Source organism: Orbicella franksi, chromosome 13 (assembly GCF_964199315.1).
Source record: "Orbicella franksi chromosome 13, jaOrbFran1.1, whole genome shotgun sequence".
NCBI lineage: Eukaryota > Metazoa > Cnidaria > Anthozoa > Scleractinia > Merulinidae > Orbicella > Orbicella franksi.
The window spans coordinates 23,563,973-23,585,543 of record NC_138157.1 but is presented as its reverse complement, the minus strand read 5'-3'; the positions used below and the strand labels follow the sequence as shown (position 1 = coordinate 23,585,543).

The 21,571-nt window shown below is 38.5% G+C and overlaps 2 protein-coding genes across 2 annotated transcripts; both read right to left on the bottom strand.

Annotated features, from left to right (window-relative positions):
• Positions 1-538: 538 nt before the first annotated feature.
• On the bottom strand, positions 539-10,298 carry LOC145465122 (uncharacterized). The gene is made up of 13 exons (XM_081448896.1): positions 10,199-10,298; positions 8,807-9,027; positions 8,320-8,369; positions 8,107-8,194; positions 7,601-7,765; positions 7,112-7,248; positions 6,616-6,727; positions 6,405-6,488; positions 5,928-6,108; positions 5,533-5,622; positions 2,410-2,608; positions 1,886-2,073; positions 539-1,425 (listed from the first exon to the last, which is right to left on the bottom strand). The coding sequence occupies exons 1-13, from the start codon at positions 10,296-10,298 to the stop codon at positions 761-763; spliced, it is 2,280 nt and encodes a 759-aa protein (XP_081305022.1). The 3' UTR covers positions 539-760.
• LOC145465503 (uncharacterized) lies at positions 9,054-11,634 on the bottom strand. Its single transcript, XM_081449287.1, has 4 exons — positions 11,514-11,634; positions 10,921-11,379; positions 9,889-10,325; positions 9,054-9,215 (listed from the first exon to the last, which is right to left on the bottom strand). Exons 1-2 carry the CDS (start codon positions 11,519-11,521, stop codon positions 10,923-10,925), a joined length of 465 nt encoding a protein of 154 aa, XP_081305413.1. The 5' UTR covers positions 11,522-11,634; the 3' UTR covers positions 9,054-9,215; positions 9,889-10,325; positions 10,921-10,922.
• Positions 11,635-21,571: the final 9,937 nt, after the last annotated feature.

Here is a 21,571-nt window from a genome sequence, read left to right as displayed (position 1 = left end):
TTAGAGAATTTCAAAATATTAAAAAATTCTCAATTTTCAGAAAATAGCATGATTTCGAAAAAGGAATACATAGCTATGTTTCCACCGTTGGCTTTAATCGAAATCCGTCAAAAAAGGCTGGATTTAATGAAAAACCGCGTTTCCTTTAACATTTAAAGAAACCGGAAGTGCGCCCGAAATATACTGGAAGTTACTCTATTAGCGCGTGCGCTATTTACATTACTAGTGCACTTTGGTAAGATCAAACAAAAACAACCGGAGCTAGTTTTTCTCTTTCTATTGCTCTTGTTTTTCTGTCTTTCTCTTATTTTGTCTTTGCTTGTACTTTTTTTACTTTGCATTTTGTGAAAAACAAAGGAAAACATCCAAAATGTAAGCGAATTTGCAAGTTATTGAGTTGTTTTTATTTTCCGCGCTCAGGCTGACGTAAGTAACCGAAAGTGAAATTTCCCCCCCTTAATAACGCACGCGAACGCGCACATAAATCGGTTAATGGGCCCTTAAATACTCCCGGTTAACCCATCATGCTGCGCCAATCTCTCCAACGTGTCGTCAGAATATTAATTTCTGACTAATTCGTTCCCATGTCACTCAACCGTCTGGAACGGCATAGTTCATTTCACAATAAAAAAGACTTCTTTGGAGGGTGGACGAATTGCACTTTAATTGTACAGTGATCGTGGAATCATAAATTTAACGCAAGATTTGTAACATGATAAATTCCTCGTACAAGAAATCCAAACATTGCAAATTGTATTAATTAGGTCAAACTGTTGAAACCACTATCAGCATCATCAGTGACTTCAGTTTCATATTCCGTGTCATCATCACTGTCACTGTCACTGACTTGTCCATCAGCACTTTCCGGAAGGCTAAGAAAAGTTCGTTCATCCTCTTCCGTTTCAAAGTTGTTCTTTAAAGGGATGTCTGTCGGCTCAAAAAAAAAGCTTGGCAGAGCAATCTCGTGAATGTGCGAGAGAAACAAATTTTTCAACTCTAGAAGTTGCGATTCTAGGGATAGTAATTTCATTTTTATATAAACATCTCTCCCTTCAGCCTCAGTGGACATACTGGAAGACTTCGCCAGTGATGAAGAAAAAACCGCGTGCTCTCCGGTAAAGTGGGCAATAACGTTTTTCATGTCACTTTGAAGTAAAGTGACTTCCTCTTTAGCAAGATCAACCAAGTTGTAAAGGTCAATTGCTTTTCTTTTTACGGAAATGGGGACTGGTGATGTTGAGCCCATGAACTCGCTACGTATCCAGACTTCTGTTTCCGGATTTTTCACTTCATCGACCTCGAACGAGCGAGGCAATGGCCAATCACTGCTGCACTCAAGTCTGTTGAATTCATTGAGAGAAGTTACCATGGCCTTCGTTGCTTGCGAAATTTGTTTGGAGAGCCGTTTGGCAAGAGCATGACCATCTAAGAGAAGTAAACAGAGTAGCACAATTAAAAGTTAAAGACTTTAATAACAATAACAATAACAATAACAATAACAATAACAATAACAATAACAATAACAATAACAATAACAATAACAATAACAATAACAATAACAATAACAATAACAATAATAATAATAGTAATAATAATGATGATAATAATGCTAACAATCATAACAATAATAGTAACAGCAATTTTTAACCAGGGAACCCCCTCGCCAACGGCGGTTTTCATTACGGCCCTGAAAATACATGTTGATAATTAAAGTTTGTGAGTTTAACATACGTTTCACAGGAACTTCTTGAGATTAGCAAAAGAGGCAGGTCCGCTCTTACTTCACGTATCTCCTTGCACACAAACAATCACACCGGATACCAGTTTTCATGACTCTCAAATCGCTCCAGCTTTTTAAATACATAAATTTGGGTAAAATACTTGCCAGCATATTTCGCCTTCAAGCACAACAAGAACCACCGTTCTACAACCTTTGTATGCAGTTTCACTAAAGCAACCCTTTTGCTTCGGTCATAGGCAGCATCTCGAGCCATCCGATATTCTTCACAAGCAGTAGTGCAATGCTGAGTAATGCCATTTCTGTGCTCCAAATCTGACAAAACTCCTTCTAATCTAATAAAATCCAACAAAATATTTTATACACACTTATTTTCATCCAATGCTGCTGAAAATTGTGCTACACGGTATAAAGTGATTTTGACAAAGGAATAGAGGAGATTTGAAAAAGAATCTGTGCCCGAGGGTAAAAAGTCACGTAATGTATGTGGCATGATAGGCTTTTTCTCTATCAAACACTCTGAAGAGGCCCAACCCTAACAAAGCACTTTTGATTAAATGATGCAGCAACAATGTTACATACCAAAATATAGCCAAAAAATGCATTTACTACTAAAAGCAAGCAAACAAGCATTAAAAATTATAGGCTAAATCCCCGCAAAAAATACATACTTGGTCAACTGTCCATAAAGTTGCTGAAGTTTATCAGGGTCAGATGCTTGCTCCCATTTTGAGTGGATTTCATAGAACATTTTAAGGTAGATTACATAGCCATGTCTCCAACAGGGTTCTTCAACTGGGTTATGTAATCCTCCTGTCCATTCTGCTTCCTGCTTTGCCCATTCAGCAACATCTTCCCTTCGAACCGGTACTGCAAAATGAATATTTTATAATATTAGTACCAGTGTAAAGCAATTCAAACCTTTTCGACAGCTTACATGTATAAAACCGTGTTGATATTTTCTTGTGAACATACTGTAGTTATAATATAAACAAGTCTAATTTGCATGGACATTGCAAAAGGAAAGGAAATGGAATACAGAAAAAAAAATCGCCTGCCCGTACGAAACGAGCAGATCTGCAGTAGATCTGCAACAGATCTGTTTTGACAAAAACAGATCAACTGCAGACTAATTTATCGTCTGCAGAGTCTGTTTTCAGTCTGCTGCAGACGTTGAGCTTGAAAACTCTTCCCGATTTTAAGACTGCAGACAAAAACAGACGAACAACAGATCTGCAGAATATCTGCAGCATCTGCAGATGATCTGCAACACGTTGAAGTCCAAAAACCGGATCGATAGACCATTCATTGTATCGTCACTTGGGTATATTAACCTTAGTTGGATCAGTCATGACTGGTTCGTTTTGAGATGCATAAAATAGTTCGATTCTACGAATAAAAAGATAGTCGAACATTGAAAATGCGTAAATAAGAGGCATAAATGGTCAGCCACTTACGTACAACGTGCTAGTAAATCAAATGTTATACGTCAATTGAACACTTAAATTAAATGATAAATACACTTTCGACCTTAATTTATTCTTATTATATAGGGATTAGACACATATGCCTAACGCATCCTTTCAATAAAATTTAAGAACACTGCAGGGCACATTGGTGTTAAATTCCCAGTTCCAAATGCTCAGGGAAAAACATTTCATCGATCGACATATCAGTGTTGATAGAACAACGATACGAAAGTTGAAGTCAACACGTGAATGAATAATGAAAAGTGGAACAAGATGGTTAAATCTCTGTGCTATGATTATTTTTCTTATACCTACAACAGCTTCAAAACATAAGGAGACGTTCTTAAAATCTTGATGTCTTCTACGCCCCGGAAATGGCAGAGGTGAAATACATCACGTTTCAAACCATCATTATCTTACAAGAATGAGTCAGTAACGCAGACCCTGATTTGCATAACCGGGTGACCTAAGTGGCATGTTTGTTAGTGACAAGAAATGTGATGCCTCAATTTGGGGGTATAAACATGTAAGTATATCGCAGTAATGAAGAAAATGAAATAAATGTACAAATTATCTTTACCTTTATTTGCTGTTCTCGACAAAGAGAGAAAACCACAAGTGAAATCTCATCGGCCGCTGCGAATATGACAGATTCTCCTGGCTGATACCCGACACCTGTCACACTTGAACCGTCCAATAAGAGTAGGAGATGTTGCTGACACTGATATTCCTTTCAGTTAAAGTGTCACATTCAAATTTTGCGCGCAAACAAGACAGTCTGTAAGAAATTGCTTTTTGACATAAAAAGATGGCTTTTGCTATAGTTCTTTGGACGGAAGAAGATTTATATAGCGTCGCAAGTGCTTCGCAAGTATATTATGCCGGAGAAATCCTCAAGGGCTTAGACGCCATGGTTGACTGGGAGGAGGGAAAGAAAGGAAGGAAGACCAGTAAAAATACTCCCTACCCAGGGAAAATTATTAAGACTGGAGGTTGGTGGTTTTTCAACTGTTTTAAGACATCTTTTAATGTAACATTCCAGTTTAACTAAACTCTGATGATCGTTCAAAAAACAGGGTAATTATCAGAGGTGAACAGCAAATCGAGAAACAATTTTATTCACAGCATTCTTGCCGAAATCATATTAACTAAGTCTGGAGTAACGGTGACGCGATTTACAGATTTTTACTGTTTGAGCAGATTTACGTGCACATTGCACATACGTAGCTGTACTTAATAGTAACATTTAAAGACCAGTTCAGGAGGCTTGGAACATTTAAATGGGTAGTTTTTGAAATGAACAGGCAATCCAGCCATGCAATTTCTTAAGTAGAATAAATTAATTTTGGAGCGCAAAATAGAGATAAATGTGACTTTATGAAGCCTGTGAGCTTTTATCTGTTGCTTCCTATAGATATTTATGTACAAAATATAAAATTTCTGGAAACAAACTGGAGTAGGACTGAGTGGCACTTTAGTTATGTAGTCAACTTACACAAGAAGGTTGGCTGTTGTGCATTATTTATGTACTCTATGACTTACCTCTTTCGTTCCTTTAAACTGGCTTCATGTCAAGCAGGTGCCGAGCACAGACGAGAAGGAAATGAATCTCACTTAGTATCCAGTTTACTCGATCTCGTTTCTGTAAATAACCTGCCAAGCGAACCAAAATAAGCACGCGAAGCCTAGCCTGCGAGCTGAGCAAGCTCCCTTGTTGCTCGCAGGCTACGTGAAGCCTAGATTTTTTGAAAGGAGTAGTTGCTACCCGAGGTTTTTTTTATTCATTTGGAATATGTGGAAAATGTCACGCTAAGAAAATACTTTAAATTCCTGCTAGTGATATTATTTGCTTTATCTGTCAACAGTAATTGTTTACTTTTGATGAATAACAAACCAACCTCCCCTGTCTATCTTTTAAATAAACGTTGTTTGATTGGTGCATTTTGTGGGCTTTTTGTTTAACATGATAGGCTGATTTCGTCTGCAGAGCGTCTGCAAATTTGCAGACTTGTTGCAGATCATCGCTGCAGACGCTCTGCAGACATTCTGCAGATATTCTGCAGACATTCTGCAGACATTCTGCAGATGATCTGCAGATAATCTGTAGATCATCTGTAGATTATCTGCAGATCTGCTACAGATGTACCAGCAGATCTGTAACAGACTATAAACAGATCTGCTCGTTTCGTGCGGGTGTTTCTGAAAGGAAAAGTGACATAATTCTCAAAAGACTGAAATGAATCTGTTAGGTACATGACTCCAACTGCAACAGGCACAGATGAATTCAGCAGTCAACATTATCAGGAGGAAGCAAAACAATCTGACCTGTAAGGCTATCCTGCAATTTTGACAATTCTTCCTCTGCATCTTTAATTACCAAATGTGCTTTCTTCATGCGAACACACAAAAGTTTCCCTGGGGGAAACAAATGGAATGAAAATAAAATTCCCTTAAAAATAAAATATTAGTTAAAGCTGATGGTTCTTAAACAACTATTCTTTAAATGAGAATTGCAGCATTTTCTTGCCATCCAAGGGTTTCAAAAGGAAAAGGAGAAGACTAGAGGGGGGAAAATTTGCTTGTAAAGCATACAACAAAGAGGCATATAGTTTTGTAAAAAAGAAGTTCACAGGAACCATGCAAAGAAATCCTTCCTAGACAACAATTTCTTAATTAAGCTGCTACTGACATTGAACGAATGAAAAGTTCATTCAGCTAACCTAAACTTGCTGATCTTTTCTTGGCGTAAAAGAAAAGAGCATCAGATAGAACATCCACCCGGTGGTTTGGCCTCATTTCCTTGGTCATTTTTCCAAATCTCCGTAAAAAGGACCAAAGTCTCTCCATGACTTCACCATCTGTGAGACCAAAGCCAGGAACTCTCCTGGGACTGTATTTGATCTAGAAAATCAGTACAATTCATCAAAACAGAACTAAATACACAGTAGAAATGCTGTTCAATCCCAGTAACACAAACATTGACCCCATAACACAGGGTGGCCATACATGCTCATCTTTCTTAAAATACTACTTTTTTGACATACAGTTAGTTTCAAATAAGTGGACATTTCAATAATAATCACCAAGAAATTTTGTGACAAATTTTCTGACAGAAAACATGATATACAGTGTGGCAAACAAACAAAAACACACAGGTACACACATGAGCAGATGTCAACTGAATAATTTAAGCAGACCTGGCATTTTGCTTTGTGTCCATAGCTATGGAAAATGGGAATGGCAAACTTGACAGACTGTAGGATGTGATGCTGTCCTTGGGCCTACAGTGGTAATATTGTATCAAAGCAAAATTAAAAACTTCATTGCTTAACTGGTGCTTAAAAGACTTTGTTATAAGATCTACATGACCTTTCATGAAAATAGTAAATGAAAAAATGATAACAGAACCTGTAAATGAGTTTCCAGGTGACAAGCAATATCATAAAGCATGCATACATCTGTGGACTGATCACCAATTTCCTCAAGCAGATTCTGCAACATCCAAACTGGGTATGCAAGCCTATTAGAAACAAAATTAAAACATAGAATTAAAAATTAGACACAAAATTAAAGCATTGACTAACCAATTTGTAAACTGGCAACCCGGCATTTTTAACCTAGTGGTTATTTCGGGTTGCCAGAACCCTAATTTTTAGCAATATTTTATATATTTCTGTATTAATTAATTAATGAAAAAAGGGTAATAAAGAGGACATTGTTGTTGTTGTTGATGTTGTTATATCCTTTAACAAAAATTACATAACAAGAGAGAGAGAAAGAGAGAAAGAATTAAAGAAAGAAAGGAAGGAAGGAAGGTAGGAAATAAAGAAATTATCAATAAATTAATCAAAGCAATTCTGACAGTGACAATTCAGTAAAGGAGTACAACATAAACAAATGTTACCTTTCACCATGTTTCATATTGACAAATTTTTTGGGAAACTCATGACGACAGGCCCGCCCAAATATGGCAGTTTCACTGAGGGCAGAATATCGAGATCTTGAACGTAGTGCATCACCAGCAAGAAAGTCACCACACACCTTATAATTAAATGAAACAAAAAATGATCCAATTCTGTGAGTCTAAGTACAGGAGAAACAACAAAAAATATCATTGTCATTTTTAAGGTTTAAATAGTCAATCTAAATTGACTAATAGCAATAATAATAAGAGATATTCACAATGCAGCTGGGCGATTCCCGCTGCTGTAGTTAAGACAATATACAATTAATGTAATAATCTTAGGTAAATACCTGCCTTTCCCCACCCTTCATTGCACTTTCCCACTACCAGATCATTTTTCTAATGTAATTTTAACAGCCCTGTATCAACATAGTTTCAGTCAGTTAATGTCTCAAATAGTTGTGCTGGAGAAAACAGGTTTCCACACACCCCATTTGCTCTACTGGTTGTTGGATGTTGTTGAACAAACTCTTCCACCTCTGTGTCATCATCAAACAAAACAGTTCCAAAGAGAGGATTTCTCACACTTCTGCCTGCTGACTTTTTTCGGCCAATAAATAAGGCATCCATGGATTCAAGAAGGGTACCCTGAGTCTGCAAAGGTGTATTAATTAACACAGAGTGATTAGACAACTGAACAATCTCTTTCTAGGTAGACCTAGATTGTCTATACAACTAGCTAGGGAAGTCTCCAAACATGGCCCATAATGATATACTTCATGAGCATTCAGCAAAACAATTTCAAACAGGCTAGGGATTCCAAGCTAACTAGAAGTCCCAACAGTGAACTAAAGGTATAGTGTTCAAAGGTCATCAACATACAATCTCAGGCAATATCAGCCATTCCCATCTCCTTCTGTTTCAATCAAAGGATGTCAGATTGTCACTTAAGACATTCACTGTGCTTACAATATTGACCTCACCATTCTCCATACCTTGGGACATGCAGGACACACTATAGTTTCAACAGCATTACAAGCACTAACTGTGAACTTAAGAGTGGATAGTTTATGACAATATAACCTGCAAAAAAACAGCAACATTGTACTGTTCAGAGCTCAACACTTAATACAAATAAATAGTAACTAGTACTACAAATGTAGTTCAATAATAAGTAAGGTGTAAGGAGACATAAAAATAGAACAAACCTAAATTCTTCAAGACTGTCTATGACCACTGGATATAGCTTTCTTTGGTTCTAAAAACAAACCAGTTATAGGTACAATGTAAACAGACAGCCATCGCAATCCTTGGAAAAAAATTGTCTGAAAAGGCACACATGCATATCTAAAGTAATGTACAAGCCACAACTTGTTGGTAGTATATCTTAAACCTAAATTTCATACCCGCAGTGTTTTGAGGTAAGTATTCCTAAGGTAAAAACTAATGGTGGGATATATCAAAATACAGGAGGGTTCCAAAAATATAACAGAAATACCTACAAATGATGTGGTATCATCATTATATATACTGTGAGAAATAAGCAACGAGCACTGTTGTACTTCAAAAACAAGCAAGATTGTTTAAGGCACAAACAGCCTACTTTGCTCTTAAAACATGGAAGCATAAAGAAATAGATGCAGAAAATAAAGAATAATATTACAAGAAAGAATATGAATCAAAGGTGGTCCTCACTGAAAAAACGATAACATCATCTGTCAGGATCTCAAGGGCAGCACAGAAGTCTTTAACAGCTACTTGACACTCAAGACTCAGGGTGTGTAGTAGCTTCATCAAATCTAGAGTGAATGCCAACTCAGGCTTTGTTGGTGTTGCACCCCAAAGATTGAAACGTAACAGCCGCAGAAAATCGGGTTCACAGTTACAAAACTGCACCTTCACTTTTGTTTGATAGCCTACATAAATATAAATATAGATAGATTACATAATTTATACAGGTATACATATGAAGAACTGTCTACAGAAAATGTGCACCGTCAATGAATATACACACCAGCAAGGCATGTTCTTACAGAACAGAATCCTAAAATTAACAATATACCAACTCACTGTTTATTGCCTCTCCCACAAACAAGATTTACAACTACTATTGTGATGAACGCTCAATGATCTATTGTAGTCTTACCGCAGTATTACGTAGTTCCGTTCTAATCAAAGGAACAATTCAGCCTTATAGTTTCTGTACGTGCACGTAGCTATTAGATTTGTCAGTTGTATCCTCGCTTTCACCGCGAACGCAAGTCACCTAAGTTGAAGAAGTTAAAAGTGACCGCCTAGTGAAGCCAAAGCAGTCTACCTTTAGAGGCAAGCGTAGGACTGATATGTAAGTGTTGTCTTTACCTTTTAATAGTTAGTTTCCACGGAATTCTCAGTTAGTTTTCTTATCGATCGTATCTTATTAGTTATTGCAATTCCGTATATAGACTTGCTGTTTTCTACTGCCCTGCAGTCATAAGGTTTAGGTTAGTTTTCTAGTTTCGTCGCAGTTTAGTGTAAGTTAAGTACATAAGTATCACGTGGACCTCAATGCTCGCAAGAAGAACTGTTTCTTTAGTAGCTTATGCTTTATTTTTAATCAAATTTCAGTTTACGGCTAAACAACGATTATCGCAATTGGTGTCAAGGAAATAAATCAATTTGTCCTACACATCAGCGTGCTTTATTTCGTCAGCCCGTAAAGTAGTCCTATCTTTAAAAGTCGTCTTCACCGGCTCATGACACCTCTAGTTCGCTCGAGAGTCGCCGGCCGCTACAACTATTAATATCAATTTGCCTCTAGAAGAATCTTAACATTACTGTTCGCTCTTTAGTACACACATCCTCATTTTCTCCAACTGGGGCTGAAAGATTAAAATTAAATGTAATTACGAAGAAGCCTATATCAGGATCTTAACATTACTGTATGCCCTGTGGCAGACACATCCTTTTCTCTTTTTTTTTTTATAAATTGGGACTTAACGATAAAAATTATATGTACTTATGAAGACTGATACGTAACATTAAATTGCTGTCTACATAAGATTAGACACTCCACGGCACCATAGTAAGCTAGCTGACATATCTAACCTCGAGAGTCTACAACAGTTACTTCACGGAAAAGGACAGAGCTACCAGTAGTAGATGTACTAGAACAATGATGGTTGCCAAGTACCAAGATTCGCTCCATTTCTAAGGGGACATAGATCTTTAAGTCCTAAACAAAACACATATTTAATTGAAACATTAAAAATACAATTTAGATCATTCAACATAACTATAAATCTGTAATACAACTGAATAAACTAATATGATTGCACCACACATCAACAGCCTACAATGCAACAGGTGTGTTGAATAAAGAAATCAGCCATTTCAATGCATGTGCTTATAAAAATCGTCAGCTTGCCATGATCTCCTACGAAAACAGGAGACCCCACTTTGTTTATGGAACACAACTTTAAATAGTTGGCCTTCATATCTTGGAAAGATCTCTAAGCTGACTTGGTGGGTCTTACACATGCCAATAATCTCATGAATGACAAACAATGAGCTACACACAAACTACAAAATTAGGTGAACCTATATTTGTGGGTTGAGGCTGATTCACTGATAGTCAATAAAACAGGGTGGACTGCAGATGCCTTAAAAGACCAAGCTTTTACATAACGAAGAAAACACAAATAGAAAAAAGGCAAGAGTAACCAAATGTCTTTGTAAAATTAAGGGCAAGGTTTGAACGTACTGTATCACGCTTACTTCTACTTTTCAAAACTTACAACTACAAAGTATAAACCAAAGAGAAGACTTACAGTTAAAATTTCAACGTGATGAAAAATGTTATATTTGGTGTGCCTTGAAACAGCACAAGACTTGCAAAAGCTGACTGAAGGTCCACAGTCAAGACAACGACAGACACCAGCTTCTGATTCACAGAAGTGGCACCTCTCATCAAATAAAGACGCTTGGTTTTCAAATGTTGTTGCCAAAACACCCTCTCGTAGCTTTGACCAAGATTCTCTGCTCTTTGCAGCCTCTGGTAGTGATTGGTGGTGGACGTCTCTGCTCCATCACTTTCATCTGATTGTTCCATGTCCGGTGCTGCAGCATTTAAATCAATTTCATGGCCCGGCTCGTCGGCATCAGCATTACCACTAAACCCTATACCATTCGTCTCGCCAACAGCGTTCAGCCGCTCCAACCTGTTAGTTTGGACACCATCTTCTTGGTGATACCTCACGTTCACTTCTGCCCTAAAACGTTTCCTTCGGCTGAGGAATTAAAAAAAAGGAAGGTAGTCATAAGCATAAGAAAGAGAAACCTCAGGTAAAGGATTAGCTGAATTTCAAAACAAAACGAATCGCTACATCACATTTAAGTTATCCAAAAAAAAAAAAACACTAACCGGTCCATGACCTTTGCTTTCGTGTTCACGTAAATAGGAAAAATTCCCAGTATAAATCCCGAATACGCTCTTTTTAACTGAAAAAAGCTCTGTAGCTGTCCAAATTTCTCCTGTATGTGCACCTCCGGTCGGTGTAGGCCTACTCCTGAGGAGATTAGTCCGAATGTGTTCAAATATTCAATATGGGGAAGACGCGGGAGTTTTTAAATCAAGTAAACTACAGTTATTTCATCGTGTTTTTGACCAAAAATGTTGCTCATGTTTAGTTTACGGTCAGTTGAAGGGAGTCTAGCTTTGATATCTATGTTTAACTAGGTCACTACAGTAGCTGTCGCTGTTTTACAACCCTAGCTTGAATTGAAAGGCCCAAGTTGTGCATGCTATTTCACGGTAAGATCACAAAATGTTTTTACTTGTGCAGGTTATGGTTATGAAGAAGTAAAATCTGGTTATGGGCTTTATAAGCACTGCTTCATTCCTCTGAAAATTATGGTCACAAGATCAACTTGTGAGCTAGGCCCTTCGGTATATACTTGAGCGAACTACAAACTATAAATTTAGTCTTAGTGTAGTATCCATCATACCTCAATGGAAAGTAGATATTTGTTTGGTCGGTTCTTGATTTTTTTCCCAAAGTTCCTTGTTCTCTTGCAGCATTTCATCGCTGTTGCTCGCATTTTGGTGGATTTGCAAAATATTCTTTCCTACCTCGAGCGTGTTTATTGTCCATTGCTCACTGATAGTTAGATTGTTTGATATTGCATTATATTAGTTTACTTAACAGGTAGTGGATGCTGCCTGTAAGTTAGCATGTATAGAACCATATGTCGTGGAACCGAACAATTTTTTGTGCATAAGATACAGCAATAAAGAGGGGTGAGGCGTTGTGTGACACCTAGTCACAAAAGAGATAGGTGAAGGTGAATGAAGAGGGTTACCAGAAGAAAGGAAATTATATAGCTCCCACAAATGGAATACCAAAATTGTGTTTTGTTGTCTTGCTCTTGTTCTGAAAAAGAATGAAACAAATTACTAACAGGGCTCTACACTCAATCTCGTTCCCAGGGTCTCTCATGTTACTGCCTCCTGGAGCTAGTGAGGAGAGACCCTAGCTGGCCATGTTATAAGAAGAAATGGAAATTATAAGTAGAGCGGAGTTGTTTGATTATGTAACAAAATTTTTAGAGGTCGCAGGTCTGCATGATTTCTGCTGTTAAGTACATGTCGCTTCTCAGAGTTGATACCTCTGTAATTTGCAATGCCATGCTTATACTTTGTTTAGGTTCGTTTCTATTGCAAGATATGTTTTACGGCTCTAAGTATTGGCTCTCCAGGGACAAAGATTGAAATATTCTGCGAACATATTGCTTACTTGCATTCGATATTGTGACGCCGCAGGTGACGCCGGGCCCGGCTATTTGATTAGAACTGTTTGCAAAGTGTGTTACAGGAATATCATATTTATCTTTGTCCAGCTTTTCTTCAGAGACTGCCGTAGCTTTACTTTGAGAAAGCTATACGTTTTCCAGGAGACATTCTTTTTGCATCAATTTGATCGTGTGCATTCAAAGGGGAAACAACAATTACTGCGGGATGAAATTGTGCTGCTCGACACCCACAGTTGAAATATGAGTGACTTTCCATAAATCCAGGGGTAAGACGGCAACACTGAAAATCATGACCACTAAATTGCCTTGAGACAGACTTGGTTAACCTTTAGGTTAATATTGGAGTAGATATTATTCGAAATTTCAGCCTGAAAACTAAGTATTGATAAACGCCATGGATAATGGCAGTCGCAGGGCAATACTTTGAATTCGACAAAGCTCAACGCAACAAATTGCTGATTACAGAGGACCCCTCCCTGATGTTCTCAATTGTCAAAGTGGCACGTGACAAGACCCAGCCAGGGTCTCTCGTCGCTCGCTCCAGAGGGCGGTAAGATGAGAGACCCTGGGAACGAGGTTGCTCTACACTAAATTTTCAACTTACTAGCTTAGTGGCTAGTGACAACTTATATGTTACTAGTCAAATAAAAAAATTTAACTAGCCAAGTGTTGACGTTCGCTGGGTAAAACAACAGCAGAATTACTAGTAAGACTTGAAAGCACAATGCAAGCGACTCTCTTTAATACATATTGTTGGTAATTACTTTGTGTGTTAACCAGTTCCAAAAAAAGACTTTCAGAACTCTGTTTTTCTTTGAGACTTCCTTGTAAAAAATATCGAGACCCCAAGACGTCATTGTAAAAACTGTTGAGGCTTCCTCAGTCTCTTCACAGACAGGAGCTGTAGAATTCAAACTGTTTCAAAAGCAGCATTTGTGGAATTTGACTGATAATAAATGTCAAAGGAAATAAATCTTTCTCACGTAATTATTTCTGCAGTGGTAAGTTTTGTTAGTGTGGACACAATGACAAATCACTTATGTTGTTATGCTAAATAAAATGTTATCCCTTTGCAGTTCCGTACGATTTTGTGCATGATTTTATCAGTTCAAGATGCTCAAGTGTATCTCTTGCAGGAACTACAGTGCAAGGATTTTCTGGCTGTGATGAAGCTGAAATTATCCATGCATTCAGGAAAAGTACCAGGTGATGAAATGACACATCTTGATGAAGAGGTGGCTAACAGCAATTGCGTGAACTGAGGAGGATTCAGGTTGTCTGCCCAAAGGTGTCACAGCAACAAAGATGCTACACATGCACCCCTGCCCACACACGCCAACCTTTGTCTCCAACCATGCACTCCAGTGTTGCACCATCACCACAGCTGCATTGCCTCCACCTTTGCTGCTGTAACACCTTTGTGCAAAAGCATGGTGAATCCTCTCCACCTCATGTCACTGGTGTAAGCTACTTCTTTGTCGAGGTGTGTCAGCTCATTGCTTGAGACTAACCCAAAGCAGCTAGTGGAAATCAGAAACCTACTAGCCACAGGGCTCGACATTAACAGTAGACACCTTGCCACAGACTAGGAGAAATTTTGTTTTGGCCAGTAGGTTTCTGATTTCCACTAGCCACTTTGGCTAGTAAACAAAATGAAATTGGCCAAACTAGTTGCTGTCTTCCTCAATGAAGACAAACACTAACACTTTTCTCGGAAACAAGGTCAGAATTTCATTGTGGTGTTATCATGTTTACCTTTCGTTGTATGGTACTTGAAAGGGTATAAAAACTGAGCATGTTATTATGTTGAAAGAAATATTTGACAAACAAGACAGCATTTTCTGAAGGCATACATCAATGTTCTTTTCTTGTTACAAATTAGTAGCACAAAACATGAGCACCCTGATAAAATCATGCACAAAATCGTGCAGAACTGTAAAGGGATAACACTTCATTTAGCGTAACAGCATATAGGTGATTTGTTGTTGTTTCCATACTGACAAAACTTACCACTGCAGAAATAATTACGTGAGAAAGATTCATTTCCTTCGACCTTTATTAGCAGTCAAATTTTGCTAATGCTACCTTTGAAACAGTTTGAACTCTACAGCTCCTGTCTGTGAACAGACTGAAGAAGTCTCGACAGTTTTTACAATGATGTCTCGGGGTCTCGATATTTTTACAAGGAGGTATCAAAGAGTCCTGAGAGTCTCTTTGAGAAAATCACTAAATTTTTCTTTGTGATCTGTTGGCTTGAGAGATTTGAAGTGACGAAAACATGAGGCCATTGAACAAAATTAAAACCAGTGCAATTTGTTGATAAATTGGTTCGTCCTTGTGTTTAACATTACCAGTCAAGCGTGACACAAGGTGTGCCAACTATATGTCAACTGATCAAGAGGTTTCAGATGCAAAATTGCATTGTGTTTTTTTTAAAATTAATTCCATAATGTATTAAAGAGAGTCGCTTGCATTGTGTTTTCAGGTCTTGCTAGTAATTCTGCTGTTATTGCACCCAGTCAACATCAACACTTGGCTAGTAAATTTTTTTTTTGTTTAGTGACATAAAAGTTGTCACTGGCCACCAGGCCAGTAAGTTGAAAAGTTAGTGTCGAGCTCTGTAGCCAAAACTAAATTTCTACTCTAGTCTGTGGTGAATTGGCTACCATTAGTGTCGAGCCCTGACCAAATTAACAGGATAAAGCAAAACAAACGTCTAACCATAGGAAGAGAATACATTAAGATTTCACTAGTTACTCTACCGAGAATGAGCCAGGCAGCAAAAAGAGAAACAATTGCAATCTATATACATTGCTGACTGGTAAGCCCTAAGTTCGCTCACTGCTCCTAATAATCAACTACATGTATCAAGGCAGGCTAAATTTGGCTACTTGACTATCCAATTTAATATATGGCATGTCACTGAGATGTTTAGTCAGAATTCTTCTCAAGTTAAAGGTGTTATCACAAGTATGCACTGTCAGCAATTACTTTTTGGCAATGTTGGGAAGGGATGGTGGGCTGGCCGGGGGTTGTAGGTTGGGGTGGTGAGTTGATGGCCTAATGGTTAGTTAGCTGGACTTTGGATCAATACGTCCAACATGGAGCCCAAGCTGGGGTTGCTGTGTCATGTTCTCAGGCACGACACCTTACCCTTGCAATGTCTTTCTCCACCCAAGAGTGTAATGGTACTGGCCAATTTGTTAGGGCAACCTGACAATTGCTGGGGGTCACCTGCAATGGACTAGCATCCCATCCAAGGGGAGAAGCAACACTCCTAGACACTTCATGTTACAGAAACTGGAGGGGAGCACCCGTGCTGATGATCCATCTGGCTTCTCTGTTCCCTTGGGAATGGAACAGACTTTCGAGCCCTGTAGCCAGGGAAGACATCACTGGAATGTACCCATTCTTAGCCACAGAGACTGGCAGGGGGATTTGGTGTCCTGTTTGAAACAAACCTTTCACCATTTAAGTCCAACACCCTTTACTGGATATACCATGAAACGTTTAAGTAAGGGAGGGAAAGGGCATTTGTTAACATGCACTTTTAGCAAGCAGTTATGCAACAGACGACTGGAAATGTGGAATGGCAGATTGGGACCAGGGCAGTTGTGGATTGTGTAATGGGGTGGGAAATCAGGGAATGGTACCCCTTGAGTCTGGTGGTACAGACAGGTTGATTCAGGAGTCCACAGTGAAGGAGAATTCCTCAGTAGTGATTTGGTTAGCACATGTTATTGTGGTCACCAAGGTTAGGATTCAGACCTCTGAATGAGTCTTCTTGTTATAGGAAAAAGACAGGTTATAAAATAACAGTTATTCGTGCTTGATATTCAGATGACACACCTTATTTGGATGATGGGCAGCTTCTGATTGGCTGTTGAAAATTGGGAAAATGATGTATTGCATGCTTGGTTGGGATGATGTCACATGTTTTATACTATAACAGAGCAGCAGATGGGGTGGAAAGAAAGTCATGGTTGGTGATCCTTTTATCATTTCAGAGACGTCTCCATCCTTTTGGCATTTAGCTCAAGATGTTTGAGTGTGTTCTTGCAGGAACTACAGTGCAGGGATTTTCTAGTTGTGATGAAGCATTATCTTCCATGTATTTAGGAGAAGTCTCAAGCAATGAAGTGACACACCTCGACAAAGAAGTAGCTTACATGTACATCAGTCACATGAGGTGGGGAGGATTCACCATGCTTTTGCACAAAGGTGTTACAGCAGCAAAGGTGGAGGCAATGCAGATGTGGTGATGGCGCGGCCCTGGAGCGCATGGTTGGAGGCACAGTTTGGCGCGCGTGGGCAGGGGTGCATGTGCGGCATCTTTGTTGCTGTGACACCTTTGGGCAGACAACCTGAATCCTCCTCAGTTCATGCGATTGCTGTTAGCCACCTCTTCATCAAGATGTGTCATTTCATCACCTGGTACTTTTTCTGGATGCATGGATGATTTTGCTTCATCACAGCCAGAAAATCCTTGCACTGTAGTTCCTGCAAGATATACACTTGAGCATCTTGAACTGAATGCCTGAAGGACAGAAATGTCACTGACATGAAGGAAAGATCCACCACCATGTCTCACTCTCCACCCCACCTACTGCCATTATGGCTTGGAACATGTAACATTTTTTCTACTGGGCATGGAATGCATTATTCTCCCAATTTTCAACAAATATCAAAAGCTGAGTTTCATCCCTATCAGATGTGGCATTTAAATATCAAAAGGAATAACTGTTGTTACAAAGGCTGCCTGTCTTTTTTCTATAATAAAAAATGGCTCCTTCAGAAATCTGAATAGTGGCCTTGGTTACCACAACACCACATGCCAACCACATCACCACTGGGGGATCATCCTTCATTGTGGGTTCTTGAATCAACTTGCCTGTACAGCCACACTCGAGGAGCATCACTCTGCAATGTCCTCTCCTCATTCCATGATCCACCATTGCCCTGGTCCCAAGCTGTCATTTTACATTTCCAGCCGTCTGCAGTGTAGCTGTCTGTTTGAAATGCATATTAACCAATGTCCTTTTCTCTCCCTCACTTGAAGGTTTTGTTGGTACATCCAGTCAAGGGGGTTAAACTTTTATGGGAAAAGGTTTGCTTTAAACAGGAAATCAAATCCCTCGTCTGGTCTTTGCGGCTCGGAATGAGAACACTCTAGTGATTATTTCACCGGCTGCAGGGCAGGGAACTCTGTTCCACCCCTTCGGGATATGGATGAGCCAGATGGCTCATCAGTGCTGGTGCTTACCTTTGGTCTCTGCAACATGAAATGCCCAGGGGTATTGCCACTCTCTTTCTGGATGGGATTCTAGTCTATCACAGGTTACCCCTTGTTTTTGTCAGGTTGCACCTACAATCGGTCAGTACCATTTTCACTCCTTGGAGGGGAGAGGTACTGGGAGAGTCAAGTGTCTTGCTCGAGAACATGACACAGCAACTCTGGCTTGGGCTCCATTTTGGACCTATTGATCCAGAGTCCAACTGATTTACCATTAGGCCATCAGCTCCTACCCCCGCACAACCTCCCACTACCCCTTCCCAACATTGGCAAAAAAGTTATTGTCAACAGTGCACACTTGTGATGTCAACTTTAAATCATGAAGAATTCTGATTCAACATCTCAAAGGCAGACCATACAAATTTAAGCTGCCTAGATACATAAACATGTAGTTGACTGACGCTAGCAGCTGGCAATGAATTGACTTAGGACTTACTGGTAGGTAACGCTAAAGTATAGTCCTTTCCCACGTTTTCCAGTTAATTTGTCTGGTACAGTTTATACCTTGTAATGGGACTTTGGCTTGGGAAGCATTAATAGATATGGAAAAGACAAAATTTATAAGTTGGCCAGACTGCCAGAGGCCATTTTAAGGGAACGTCCATACATAATAAAGAGTCTCCAAGCAGCTTTGCTGGTCAAACCTACAATTTTATATTATAAATAACTTTTAAGCAAACTTCCCTTCATTGGGTGGATTTAAGTTTGGGATAGCAATGAGAAACATAGAAAACCTCTAAATTAGTAAAACTTGAAGTTGTGCATCCAGATTGCCATGTATTGGTATGGTGGATACTTCACTCATAATTAATTTTAAGTCTGTTCTTGATCAGATTGATCACCTAAAATGGTGATAAGAGTGAGGAGTTTAATATGAAATCGGAGCTCTGTAATGACTGGATCTTGAGGAGCTCATGTAACTCTCATGACTTGTAATTTAATACCAACCAGAATTTTGCAAGACTCAAAAGCAAGATGTCGAAGTCAACATATTTTGTCAGTGTCTTCCAACACATGCGAAAGAAAATGGCCAGCCTTTCAACCCGTTTAGGTCCAGCTTTGAAATGAAAAAAGTGAAGAAAGAAGTCAGGATGGATAACCCCACCTTCCCCTTCCTCTGCTCTAATTTTATTGCAGAATATATTTGTGATTGTGACAAATGTTAATGTACTTTGCATTTTTAGTATGGAACATGAAACTTAATATGAAATATTCTTGGAGGTATTTTAAAACAGGCACGATTCATGACAACTATATGGGAAACTACTTGAGAAGTTCAACTGCATAGGATGGGATCAGTGATGATGTTATTAGAAGACTGCAAGTGGTGATGGAGCTTGTGGAGTTTCAGGACAGCACAACAGTGTCAAGTTGATGCAAAATGAATCACCAGCCCTGCATGTTGTCGGAATGCAGAGTGTGAATACTTGGTTTGGGTTAAGTTGCTTGAGGTAGATTACAGTACATTCAAAGTGCATTGTATGATGAAGTTAATGTTGTCAGTCTTGTTCATTTGCTTATTCTTTGGTAAGAAGGTTTAAGGGGTTTATTTCAACACCTGCAGTGCACCAGGTGCTAAAATTTGCCCCTTTACTTGATCATGCAACAAAAAGCTAACTGTTGCTTTAAAAAGGCAGAAACAGCTGTTTACAAGTGTCTTTGTAAGGATTGGATGATAAAAATTCCCCATAATCTTTTTTTTATTTTAATTTTTATAGAGAGACGATAGAGTATTGATTTGAAAATAATATACTCTATCATCCAGTTTAACATTTCACGCTCTGAGCAATCAGGGATGGTTAGACCAAATAGTCTAAAGCTGTGAAAAGTCCTCTGCAAGGCAGGGATCACACAGAGTGCACAGATGTACACGTACACATAACCACACATTGTATGCTTGAATGCATGAATGTAAGGCCTCAATATAAGAAATGGTATGTTTCAACTAAGCGGATGGCATTACGTTTAAGAAAAACAGCAATCTTACGTCATGCCTAAATCCAAACAGAAAAGAAATTTTGAGACAAAAAGAATTTGAAAATTACTCTGCAAGAACAAAATGCTACTGAAGATTAGTCATGGTAGATGAGCAGACCTCCAGCTCCCCTCTTATGCAAATCCTATGGTCTGAACAACTTTTCATTAAAGAAGATTATAAAGCATCGCATGTTTAACCCAAAGGATCCTAACCCAAAGGATCTATAACAAAGGGCAGAATTATATCTATGGCTTCCTGGGTTTTATTTGTGTTAGTGTCACTCACCTCTTGAATATGTCAAGCTTCAATCTGGTGTCAGAAGGGACGAGAGGCAGGAAATTTGTGTATTAGTAGCAGAGTGTGATCAAGGAATTTTTGCTTTGAAAAGCACCAGAACTGTGAATTTGAAGTTATGAATATTGCTATCTTAACTGATGCAGATGAGAAACACCCTGAAAAGATTCCGTATTCCTCAGTTAAGCAACCATTTTATGCCACAGAAACATGTTATTTTAAGGGGTCAAGTTTCAGAACAACTCGCATTAATATCGATCGAATTAATGTTAATCCTAATGATTATTATAATCCAGCAATGGATTATTATAATCCAGTAATAGATCATTATAATCCAGTAACAGATTATTATAATCCTTTACTGAGGTTCGAGCCATGCCTTAATTAATCAGGATTAATATTAATCTTATGTAAGATTAATATTAGTCTGATAAATATCAATCCTACGTAGGATTCCTATTAATCCTTTGTAGCATTAATATTATTCCTACCTAGGATTAATCTTTGACCAAAGCTTCTGAAGATTGACATCATTTAACAATCTAAGGCATCCTTATCACTATCTCTTGGCAATTTGTTAAATAATGGTATCAATCGCTTTACATAACTATATAAGCTGTGGAAATATTTCGTTCATATGACACAGACTTGGCAGCACAAATTTGTACAAGTCTGTCAATAAAGAAAATATTCTATTCCAACCACAATGGATATGCTTCTTGTGCTAGTAGTTTGTGAAGAAAACTATTTTATGTTGTTACACTCAGTCAACTTTTGCAATCTTTATTAATGGTTATGATATTTTAGTAGCAGAAGTTGGCAGTTGTGTCAGCTCTGCTGGTAATACAGTACAGTTGCAACTGACTTTTTTGCAGGGCCATGAAGATTCTTAATGTAGAATAGAATAAAGATCTTGAGTAACTTAAAAAATAACAAAGTGAAAGGGATGTCAGTACGCACGTCATCAAAGGAAATCTGTGAATCCCTTCCAGTTATTGCTGAAAGACTTAGCCTTTCCGAGTTGGATCCATAGAGATTGCCATTTCCTTGGGAGCATTTCATAAAATGGACCGTCTACGTATATACTGGACTTAGAGTAGGAGTT